This window comes from Argentina silus (assembly GCF_951799395.1).
Source record: "Argentina silus genome assembly, chromosome: 15".
Classification (NCBI taxonomy): domain Eukaryota; kingdom Metazoa; phylum Chordata; class Actinopteri; order Argentiniformes; family Argentinidae; genus Argentina; species Argentina silus.
In genome coordinates, this window is record NC_139669.1 from 11,956,404 (window position 1) to 11,969,029 (window position 12,626).

A 12,626-nucleotide genomic window follows, 5' to 3' on the forward strand; every position below is an offset into this window, starting at 1 on the left:
GCATATATACATAAAACAGTGCTTCCAATGTATTACCGAGCAATCTCTCATCACAGTGTGTGGTAAACAATATAGTTTCTGCCTTCATTTGTCAACAGTCAGCAAGAATCAGGGGCTGAGGGTAAAATGAATACAACACATAAATTGTGAATTTGACATTTCCCTAATAATTCATCTTCAGATACATATAATGATTTTGTGTCTCATTTAGTATAACAATAACTGTGCAAGGGTACAAATGTACCACCCGTGATCAAATAAACCACATGAGACCATGGATTTCTCATTTTCTCTGTTTATTGTTGGCATATTGGTGTGTTTGTGTGTGTGAGAGAGTGTATGTATATATTTGTTTTGCACTGCATGTGTACAACACCTTTCATATTTGGCCACATTTTCTTTTTTTTCTTTTAATTGACCCTTTTTTGGTTACAATAACACAGAATTACCATGGATTTCATTCTAAATTAGTACCTCCTCCTTATTTATAGACATAAGTTTCAATATCCAAAAGTGAAAAATGAAATAATCAAAATGATGCAAACTCGGTTTCACATAAGATAAGGCTTTCTGTTTCACCGTAAGAAGAACTCCCCTGTAATATCACTTCTAGCCTTCTATAGCACTTTGAAGCAGCGTATGAAACTCTAATCTGGATAAGAAACCCACCAAATGGATAGCACGCCTTCAGAAAAAGTATATATAGATAGATTCATATATAGATTTATATTCATTTTGAAGCTTTTAAAAGAGTACAGTAAACACGTCTTCTCACACATGATATAAACTACTGAACGTCTCAGAATCAAAGGTGGAGGCCAACACTGTCAAGACCCACCTTGTGGCAAAAGAAATAAAATAAAAACAGAACTCAAAATAAAAAAACGAAATATCCTGTCCACAATCCTTCTTTATAAACTTGAAGTAGATCTGAGGAGAGACACTTGACCACACAAACAGAATAGAAAACAGTCAAGTCTAAAACAGTGGTATTGCATTTGAAATGCACAAAGATCTCCTGTACAACTGGCTTCTGCTGTGAGTACAAACATCTAAAGGGCTCAGTGACGGTTTCTGGTTTCAGTCTTTTTTTTGTCTTTCTTTTCTTCCATTTTGTTTTCTTAAAGATGTACATTAGTGCTGTAAACAGGCACACACAGATCTGAGAGGAGAGATCACCCCTCCTTGCACCTGTCCTCCTCCCCCTCCTCCTACTCCTCCTGCTCTTTCTCCTCCCCCTCCATTAGTTCCTTTTTTAACTTGTTCTCAGTCCTGCTGAGAGCAGTGGGGTCCTAGTATTGAGCTGTCCGTTTCGTGCCATGTCTGTCTGTCCGTCCCCCACCACTTTCAACCCCTCCCCAATTCCAAGGGTAGTCTCCAAAGGCCGGCAGTGTTCCAAAGAATTCCGGAGGGGAATGTTGAATTCCGGAGGGAATTGTTGCCCACGGAGTTCCACACGGGGGAGGGGGGAGGGTTGTCTCAAGCGAAGACAGCTAAGGAAATGGAGTCGAAAACTTGATGCTCTTTTTAGTTTTTGTCGTTTTGACTGATTGTGCAAAGTCATGCGGTCTCTGGTATGTCCACGCGAAAGGAGCTAGCAAAACCTTTTCCTCGCTGCAAGCAGAGAACACACGCTGGTTAGGGGTCAAGTTTTTCTGAGAGAGAGAAGAAAATACAGTGCAGGCTAGAGGACCTTCATTCATTCGTTCAGTGTTATACAGACAGGCAAGAAAACAAGGTTAGGAAGTTCTCCATCAGTTCTCTGCTTAGATAACCATTTCAATTCACTCAGTGCAATCGTTCATGGATAATGTGCAGTGTGTGAGTATGGGAGTCTTGTGAATATTGCATGCCCAATTTATTTAGGACAGCAACAATGGGGCTTAACTCAAATGGGCCACAGCCAACCGAGAAACAAATGGAGTCGGCCCCTCCCCCCTCTCCCTTCACCCCTACTCTCCGTGCAACTCCCCCATCTCCCCCAGTCTCCGCATGACAGCTTAACAATCCACCACCAGCGGCTCGATGTCATCTCCGCTTGATTACGGTAATGACCGGCCCAGTATATCCACCACAGTCCTCCCGGCCCCGGTGTCTTGGCAAAACAAGTGGGCTCTGTGTCTCTCTGGCTGACTTTATCAGATTAGGTAGACTCAGTCTCTCAGTATAATAAGGATAACCCCCCCCTCCCACCCCCCCCCCCTCCCACCCCCCCCCCCCTCCCACCCCCCACCCCCTCACCCCCCTCCCCCTCTCCTCAATAAAGAAGCGTTGGCCCCAGGTCATTAGCACTACCACCACAGTCACTGAGTCTTAGACAGAGTGGGGGTGGGGGTGGGGGTGGGGGTGGTGTCGATTGGGGGGGGTGGAGGGGGGTGATTTGGGGAGAAGGCAACATCTTTATAGAGTCAGCCTAATTGGTATTCCAATGCAGATAGTGTGTGTGTTGATACAATAAAAAAGCGGGTCGGAATGTAAAAATGTTTCTCATGCTCCTCTTAACCACATGCTGTGGTTGTAAAATGATGCGGTAAGGAGCCAGCACGACTTCCGACAGTTTTGATATTTTTTCAGCGAGTTCTGTTGATGATGAAAGAACGGCTGCTCTTAAGGCACCGCTTGACAAAATTATAATTAAGCATTATCACCAAATTGCAGTGAAGAGGATGTCTCTCTTTGTGCCCCTTTGTGAGGGAGTTTAGAAACAGAAATTCCATGGGAAATAATAGCTTCCCAGCTTTTTCTCAATTATCTCAAAGGCTTTTTGATCCTAGCGCTGTGTAGCTCGAGTAAAAGCATCCGATGATGGAGAGTGAGAGGGTAATCTAAGATTACAAACAGTCCTTTTTCATTCCCTCTATATGCGAGGGAAGCATCTACTTTATTAACAGAGCCGTCTCGCCATAATGAGACAAACCATAACATAATTTCAGCACCTCGGTGATGTCAAAACTATCTTATGGATTCACGACTGAACTGTAATTGCTCATGGCATATTTAATTCAAGAAGCACATACAGCAGGTCCACTGATGGAGGGAGTGAATTGATATGGAAAGCTGTGGCAGAAGATACGACCATTACACGCAGAGAGAGATAATGAAGATGTTCGGAAGGAGGAGAGAGTTAGTTCAACTCTGACAAGGCAGGGTGAATTAGAATGGGTTAACCAGAAACCCGTGAAAAAGAATTTCATGGCACTTCCCGCCAATGGGAGAGATTTTTTTAATTTGAATCATTTTTGTTTTGTATTTTTTTGGTCTGGTTCAATTATCAGATCGAGATTGACAGTGGGTTAGCCAGAGCTGCCGTGCAAAGCGAATACTCACTCAAATAGGCTGGTTTGTAAGGCGCTCGCGTGCTAGACAGAAGTGCCTCAAACTCTTTCCTCTCTAGCGAGCCGTGGGCATGATGGTGGCTGAGGTGGTGGTTGTTTTGGTGGAGGTGTTGGCTGAGGGGCGTCTCTTTGCCAAAGGTGGAGAATGACTTATCGCCCGTTTGCTCTTGGCTTTCAAATACCTCAGTGTCGGGCACAGAGTCCATGCCGGGCACGTGCAGGTTGCTGCGGTAGTCTGCCGCCTGGCGCCCGTCTGAGGGCACGAAGGAGGGCATCCAGCAGCGGTCGGAGTGGCCCAGAGCCTTGCACTCCTCCGTGCAGTTAGAGAAGAGGTCAGCACCTGGGGAGAGGAAGGGGAGAGGACAGAGCAGGAGAGGGGGTAAGAGACAGGGGTTAATGGTCAACAAGGTCATAATCAGTTCATGTTCAAACAAGCCAAAAAGGACACATGAGAAACGCACGAACACACACACACACACACACACACACACACACACACACACACACACACACACACACACACACACACACACACAGTGTAGGCTCAGATCTCATATAATTCCTCATGGCAGGGTCCTGTCTTTCACCATGTGAGATCAAAGCAGGCTCCCTCTGATGAAACAGCACCGTGGAGACAGAGATAGCTAAACCCTTGCTGCACACACTCTATAAAGCCCTGCATGCAGGGAGAGGTGAGAAGAGTCACACTCTTCCTCATCCTACAGATACACAGAAGAAGATTCCAAGAAAATGGCTTTTATAGAATAGAAAATGAACCAAGGTACAATAGCTTGAATGGTTCACCTCATAATGGTGGTATCACATTGTTATGGAATAGGGAGCAGAAGCGGATATGATATAAGATTGCAAAAACACGTTAAATGGGATTTTAAGAGCAGAGCTAGCTGGAGTAGGGAGAGAGACGACGTCTATCTGACTTCTGCTCCCTATAGAGCCATAGAAAAACAGACTGAAATCAGCAGGTAGGGTTCAAAGGTGAGAGGTCACGAGAAGACAGGCCTGGTTGGTTTGGTGCGTGCTACCTTGCCGTGCTACCGTGGTTTATACATCCAATCTATGAGCGGTTGTGATTGGCTACAGTGGGAGATACATCACAGGCACATTGAAACCCATTAGTACCAAACTGTAAGAGCTACCTCCCACTCATCAGATCACCCAAACCACCAGCTCAATAACATTGGATTTACTCAGTCTGTCCATGCATTAACATCTCTTTTTCCTTTCAAACTGGAGACACTATTGTGACTAAATGAGTGACTGCAGGCAGGCTACTGTAAAAGGCCACTGCGATACTACAGTCCTTCAAAACAGAACAAAATGTGTCACAGGCAATTCAGGCAATATTCAAGGTTATACTTTTTGATTAACACCAGTGTTCGCTCTTCATTTATGTGTGATTGAACGGAAGAGAAAATTACATTTTGAAATATGTGTGTGAATGAGACGCAAGTCATTTCAGTGTGATTCAAGTCAATAAGATAGGCAAATATTATGCTACGGATGATCTCTCTCACCTTATACTGTATGACTCTGCAGTAGAGTCCATTTTGCATGTTTTTTTAAGCAAAACTTAAGTCGTTTGTTGTGCATGACTGAGTCCATGTTTGTGAGTAAAATCTTAAATGCAAACCAAGGTTATCCACAGCTAATCCTCCTGCATACAGACTAATTAGTCAGACTGCTGGTGTCCGAGTAAGCAGTGTGTCTGTTGTGTGTGTGTGTGTGTGTGTGTGTGTGTGTGTGTGTGTGTGTGTGTGTGTGTGTGTGTGCGTGTGCGTGTGTGTGTGTAAGTGTATGTGTGTGTGTGTGTGTGTGTGTGTGTGTGTGCGTGCGTGCGTGTGTGCGTGTGTGTGTGTGTATGTGTGTGTGTGTGTGTGTGTGTGTGTGTGTGTGTGTGTGTGTGTGTGTGTGTGTGTGTGCGTGCGTGCGCATGTGTGTCTTAACTGGTCAGCAAGGGGGGAATTTGCTTTAATACAAAGAGGATTAATTTGGCTCTGTGTCACTAACAGCTTGGAAAAGTGCCGAGCTTCCCAACGAGAGGGTTTCTTATTAAATATTAATGAAGGTCCATAAATACGCCATCATATTACGTGTCAGCACGCGTCCCACACATGAATGAGAGATGTTTGCCTGTTACACTATGTATCTCGATCTACCAATACAGACTCAACACACACTGGATCAATAATGCTTTAATCATCTTAAGTCTACCTGTGCACCCTTCTCTTCAAGAAAGGAAAGACTATATCTGTATCATTCTGGACAATGAAAATATTTTCAGAATATCCATAAATCAAAGGGTGAGGTTATGAATAACAATGGACTAAATGTTAATATTGAAAAGTGGACCTGGGACATTTAGACTCTCATGGAGCAATAAGACACACACGCAGTCTGTGGGCAGCTTCTCAGCCACAAAGCCAGATCAAGACATCTTGATATTTCTTGACATTTGAAGAAATTAGATCATTCCCAGACGTATTTGGTGTCTCTTGCAGAAAGAAAAAGGAGGAACAAAATATCGACCTGCCCCAAGTCGGACTGAAACTTTAATAAAAGCCTAAGGTACCCTAGGTCATTTGGGCTGTGGTACTCAAACGATTTTAAAAAACAAACATGTGTCACAGATTACAAGCTGGTCCATAGCTACGACAATATATCAGCCCTGACTTCAATATGCACTGAAAGCACTGTGTCAACCAGACTCGCCGTTATCCAAACAGAGATAAAGAGAGAGTGAGACAGAGAGAGAGAAATAAATAAAGAGCTTCGGAGTGAGAGATGGGTGCCGTGTGAATGCTCTGACCCCCTACTTTAATAACTCGTCTCCATCTTAGAATTCAGCACGGCACTCAAGCAGGGCAAACGCAAGTCTTGATAATAACCTTCATTTGGTAATTGGTATGCAGAGGTCTGAAAATGAATTACTGATCAGCGAGCTGTTACCACAGCGATAACGTGAACGGCAGGCCTAAGGAGGGATTCGCCACAGCAACCCTGGGGGAACGGAGAGGGGGAGGGAGAGACAGCTTCAAAGTTCCAAACAGTAGGGTGACTGTTTAGAGATAGACTTGCAGTCCCTGGTGTAGAGATACAGTAACATTTTCAATGCCTACAAAAACAACAAACCCCGTTTCACTGAGAAGGCAACTATTACCAAGGTACTGCAAGTTCCCTTGACCAAATTAGAATACCAATCAGCCCCTCTAAACACAAAAACACCTGTGATGCTGAAAAGATAATGTGCATTATGGAGACACTTAAGAAACTTTCACAGAAGAAAAACAAAATGATTAAAAGAACATTTAAAAAGCTAAAATGTTTTTTATAAAGAACAATGACATCTCAGCTGCTGTCGAACTCAATTAGCAAATAGCACAGCCCGACACTTTAAATTTGCAAGTATTGTACAAGCAGTGTATGCTAAGCCACGCTATCAATTATCCTAATCAAACAAAGACTTAATGCACAGCAATTAATCTGTTTAAAGACACTAAGCTCTCAGATAATTCCATAACAAAGCAACAGTCTCCTATCTCCATACAAGGGTACTCAAAGTCAAAAGCAAAGACTGTGGTCCATACTAGAGATGCCATGCCACTGGCTTGGAGCTTGGTCAAATCCTGAGTGTGGGAAAGATGGCTTCTGAGAATATGGTAGTAGTTCAAAAAAGTGCTAAAATGGATGCTGGCAATTAGTATTTATGGTTGTAGTTTACTGTATGATAGCACATAAGAACGCACTATAAACAAAAAGCAGTAGGCGTTGAAAAATTATTATTATTGTTAAAATTATTATTATGAAGCAGGTTCATTGGAGTAAATTTCATTAGGCTATAAAGATGTACAAAGCAGAGACAAAATGTAAACGTATATATATATATATATATATATATATATATATATATATATATATATATATATATATATATATATATATATTAAAACAAATAGGATAAATCCTTTTAACTTGGGCGTAGTCCTTTAAGTAGCACTCTAACATTGGCACATACGGGCTGGACCAAAGGAATCACACGGATGAATGAAGAGATAAACGCATTCATGGCTCGGCCCAATTGTAAAAGATCGTATGTGATCCTTTAGGTGGAGCAGATAAAAAGATGGGCACGGAGGAATGCGGTCAGGGCGGTGGGGGCTGGGTAAGGCTGGGGGGCGGGTCGCTCTCAGTCAATGAATGAATCGTCTGTTTGTTTGCGCCCGCAACCTATTTGGTCCAGTTCCCACACCGTCAATGACAAACCAATCTCGTTATAAATTCCGTCACGTTCCGTCAAGTGGGCTCTAGCACGGATCGAGCAGCGGGCCTCATTAACGTTGCATATTTACAAACAACGGGATTAAGTTCAGCGGAGCGTCATTGTCCCGAGAACATTTTCCATGTACAACAACACAATAACGAGATTGAGCTACAGGCTCGAATCAAGGACAGAGCAAGTTCACAAAACAGGACGAGAATCAATCATGAACAGGTTCAATTTCTAAACTCAAGGATATTGCCATATACGATTGCAATAACACTAATTACTATTTAAAGATTTGTTTATTAATAAATCCAATGCGCATTTTAATCTAGAGATATGACGAACCGAATAAAATGCATACAGTATGCGCGCTGGGATGAGCTGACAGTGCAGTGAGTGCAGTGAGTTGCTTTCCTTTCAGCACCACAGCTGACATGGACAGCGAACCGTAACAGGCAACCAGTCACCGAAGCGAATAACCTTCTGAATTCTAAACACACATGTAAGCCTTGACCACCACGCTATCAGTCATCAGTATGGGCAACCATTACACCACAACGACTATAATGGCCCTCGGCGGGGCATTGAAAGAAATCACAAAGGCCTATTCCACACACTCACAAGCAAGTAAGTTAATGAAAAAGACCGAGGGAGAACTTACCGGTATTGTGACCTCGATTGGTGGCGTCGTGGTCACTATCGCCCTGTTCGCTATCACCGTGGCCGCTGTCTTTCGAGCTTACGAGATCTGCCTCCTGGAAAGCCGAGCTAGAGAGAGAAGAGAACAGGAGAATATGGAATATGGAATATGTTTAGTCTATATAGACTATCCTGTGTCTTTATCTGTATTTTATTTAAAACGTAAAAAAAAAAAAACTAGCAACACTGTTCATCTTCAACATCTTATCATCATCGTCACCATCACCACCATCATCATCATCATCATCATCATCATCAGCAACATTATCATCACCATTAGGCCTACTGTATCATTATTGAATTAATAGATTCAGACTGGGTTTACAAGTGAGCAGTGACATTATGAGGTATTGACCCTGTTGACATGGCTTGTAGTTTGAAGGCTAATTCCAACCCATCTGGCATTGAATTGCCACACTCTGTAGAAGAGGCCCTACACACTGAACCACGTCACTCAATCACCTGGCAGCCATCAGGTGAGTGTAGAGTAGACCATTTCTTACCTGTTCACGCGCCTCGGTCTATCCACCAGGTAACTGAGCTCGGCTCGCTGATGTTTGGTCTAAAAGAGATCCAAAGCAATTTTGAGTTTAGGGAGAAGTAGCAGATAGTAAAAACAGGATAGTTATGCTCTCAAAATGAACAATAACAGGAAATAGTGTACATGACGATTATATTATCGATTATACCTATGTTGACAATATATCAAGTGATGGCTTATGTTCAACATTAAACATTGAATTCGTATTTTGAGAGGATTCGTTTTAGGCCGCTGTCTCTTTCGTAGGAACCATGTATACGTTGCCAGAGAGAAGATGAAGTGGTGCACCTATTCAGCCCAACTATAGACGGATCTTTGTTCTAGTGCGACTCAGCACGATCGTGACTGGTATGCCTAATGTGTGTGTTCTCACAAGGGACACGGCCGTTGTGCAGACACACACACACACACACACACACACACACACACACACACACACACACACAGACGCACGCACGCACGCACTCACTCACTCACTCACTCACTCACGCACGCACGCACGCACACACACACACACACACACACACACACACACACACACACACACAAACAACAGCAGCAGCCTCCAAGGCAGCATATATTATCTTTATGTACTGTATGCTTATCTTATTCCGGGAAAAAAGCACGGCAAAACCACGTTTGAGCAGAGCATAAACATGCAATCATTACTATTCCAATTTTAATCTCCTTTAGGATTACCAAAGGCAACATGTCAGCTACTAGTAATAATCATGTTTTGGTTGGACTGCCGTTCCGGAAATTAGTGACAGGATATGCAAGCTTATGTATTATGCAGAATAACAAATTACGTATATTTGTAAGAGACTCTGTTTAAACAATAGGGTGATGCAACATAAGAGAAACAATATATGAGTTACCTATCAAAGTGCTCGCGTATTGTCTTAATTTTAATTTCATTCACATAGACGAATCGTATGCATTGGGCCTAGCCGAGGACTGCTTTAAACAGGCACGTTGCAGTTATTACAGTCTGGACACGCAGTGTACTAATAGCAATTACATGCTTGGGTGTTTGGGGTTACGTATGAGAGGACTCTTACCTCGTTTGATAAAATGCTGCCGTTTGATATGATGTCAGGCTGCTGGTCAGTGTACCCTGTGACTATGGCCCCGCACGGGTTGTGATCCGTGTCTGTACTCCTAGAGGGACTACACGGCTTTAGGAACATGAGGTCGGTTTTGGCCGACTCCGGAGTCAGACATACCTGGTAGCAATAGTTCTGGTTTTGGTGGTGAGAGCCGAAGCTCCCGGACTCTTCCACGGGTACCTGGGCAGCCACGGCCCCCGTGACGTTTGCGCTCTGCACCAGCATGATATCGGACTTGCTGAGCTTTTTCTTGCGGGCTCGAGCCTGCCTGCTGCAGCAAGTGGTGCAGCCGAGGCAGCAGTCGCTCGTGAGGCACGTGTAGATGTTGAGCTTTTTGTCCTTCTGGCAGCGCACGGCCAGCACGATCATCGCGAGGAGGAAGATGAAGGAGACGGAGCCCAGGGCGATGATGAGGATGAGGGTCAGGTCCAGAGTGCCCTCCTTGGCCTTGGCGGTGCCCCTCTCCCCGCTGCGCACCTCCACCACGCTGTCCACCAGCACCACGAACACGCTGGCGGTGGAGGAGAGAGGTGGCTGGCCGTGGTCCCTCACCTCTATCAACAGGTCATACAGCTGGTGCGGGTCCCTTTTAGTGGAGACGCGCCTCGCTGTGCGCAGCTCGCCTGTCCGCCAGTCCATTCGGAACATGCCGTTCTCGTTCCCACGCTGAATGCTATAGGACAGCCGTGCGTTCTCACCGTCGTCTGCGTCCATGGCCACTATGCGGGTAACCAAGTAGCCAGGCTCGGCGGAGCGGGGCAGAGGCTCCCTCGCGGTGCCGTTCTTACCGAGCGGGGCGATGACCGATGGGGGGTTGTCATTCTGGTCAACAATGATTACTTTGACCGTTGCGTTTGAGGAAAGCTCGGGGCTACCGGAATCTTTCGCCTGGACCATGAAGGTGAAATCCTTTAGCTGTTCGTAATCGAATGATCTGAGCGCGTAAAGGTACCCAGTCTCCTCGTTGATTGACACATATGTTTTCACTGACATACCCTGAATATCACACTCCAGTATGGAGTAACTTATGAGCGCGTTCTGTCCAACATCTGGGTCCAAAGCTGTCACAGCGTGGATATAAGCACCTGGCACATTGTTTTCAGTCACATACACATCATAAATGGGCTGCGTAAACGTTGGCGCATTGTCATTCTCATCCGACACTTGCACTTTGATTGATTTACTGGTGGCGAGTGAAGGGGTCCCTTTATCCCTGGCAACTACAGTCACTGTGTAAGAGTCGGCATTTTCTCTGTTTAGGGGTCCGTCCGTCACAATGGTGAAATAGCTCCGAAAAGAGGATTTGAGCTTGAATGGGACGTCGCCGAGGATTTCTACGTGAATCTGTCCGTTATCGGCCGAGTCCTTGTCCGTCACGCTCAGCAGCGCGATGACAGTGCCCGGGGCTGCTCTCTCGCTCACAGACTCGGTCACGGTGCTGAAGGTGATCTCAGGAGCATTATCATTCACGTCCGTTACTTTCACCAGAACTTTACAGTGCGCGGGCACGGCGTTCGGTCCGAGGTCTTTCGCCTGAACGAATATCTGATACAAGCTACTGTCCTCAAAATCCACCTCCCCGCGCACCTCGATGCGGCCAGTGCGCGCGTCTATGCTAAACAGGTCCTTCACCCGGGTGGAGATATGATTACTGAATGAATAAACAATCTCTCCATTCTGCCCCTCGTCCAAATCCGTAGCATTCAGCTGGATTACAAGGGTGCCCACCGGCGCGTTCTCGGGCAGGCTCACCGAGTACACCGACTGGTCAAACACAGGCACGTTGTCGTTAGAATCCAGCACTTTGACCACCAGGAGAGCCGTGCCAGTTCGGGGCGGCTGGCCCCCATCCACCGCGGTCAGCACGTACCTATGCGCTGCCTGCTGCTCCCTGTCCAGCGGCTTCTCCAGCACCAGCTCGGCAAACTTGTTTCCGTCCGTTTGCGTCTGCACATCCAGGTAAAAGTAGTTGTTGGTGGTGATGTCGTATGTGCGCAACGCGTTGGAGCCCACGTCCGGATCGAACGCGCTCTCCAGGGGGAACCGAGTACCAGGGACTGCGCTTTCCGAGATCTCCACGGTGATGTCGGTCTCGGGGAAGCTGGGCGGATTGTCATTGATGTCCACGACCTCTATCTCCACGCGGAAGAGCTCGAGTGGGTTCTCCAGAAAAACCTCTAGATTTAATTGGCAGGTGGCACTCTGCTTGCAGATCTGCTCGCGGTCGATTTTCTCGTTGACGTACAGAATTCCAGTCTCCAGGTTCACCTCTAGGTACGGTGTCTGAGAGCTGGGCACCACCTGGAAGTGGCGCGCGGCGAGTTTGGTGAGGTCCAGTCCCAGGTCCTCGGCGATATTCCCCACGAACGTGCGTTGATCCGCCTCCTCCGGCACAGAGTAGCGTATCTGCGAGACCACTCCATCCGTGATACACAGCAGAAGGAATAGCACAATCATCGCCAAAGAACAAGTGCACTTGGGAAAAAATCTTATCCTTTTTTATTTAACGCGTCAATTCCCATTACCCTTAGTCCTAGATAAGTCCAAAAATGTATAAGGCTTTTTGGAAGAGGAAATCTTTCCCTTCAGTCGTCCTGTCAACCGATAACCATCTTGTTTGCGATGGTCAATGCAGGTTTGATTACCCCAAAAGCAATCTT

At 45.6% G+C, this 12,626-nt stretch overlaps 1 protein-coding gene across 2 annotated transcripts; it reads right to left on the bottom strand.

Annotated features, from left to right (window-relative positions):
* Positions 1-310: 310 nt before the first annotated feature.
* On the bottom strand, positions 311-12,423 carry pcdh10b (protocadherin 10b; the record flags this gene model as incomplete). 2 transcript variants are annotated; one of them, XM_083685838.1, is made up of 5 exons in its annotated part: positions 311-1,614; positions 3,518-3,675; positions 8,279-8,385; positions 8,820-8,878; positions 9,919-12,423. In XM_083685838.1, 5 exons carry the CDS (start codon positions 12,421-12,423, stop codon positions 1,561-1,563), a joined length of 2,883 nt encoding a protein of 960 aa, XP_083541964.1. In that variant the 3' UTR covers positions 311-1,560. The 2 variants fall into 2 exon arrangements, with proteins under 2 accessions (XP_083541964.1, XP_083541963.1); XM_083685837.1 differs by having other exon boundaries at positions 3,328-3,675.
* Positions 12,424-12,626: the final 203 nt, after the last annotated feature.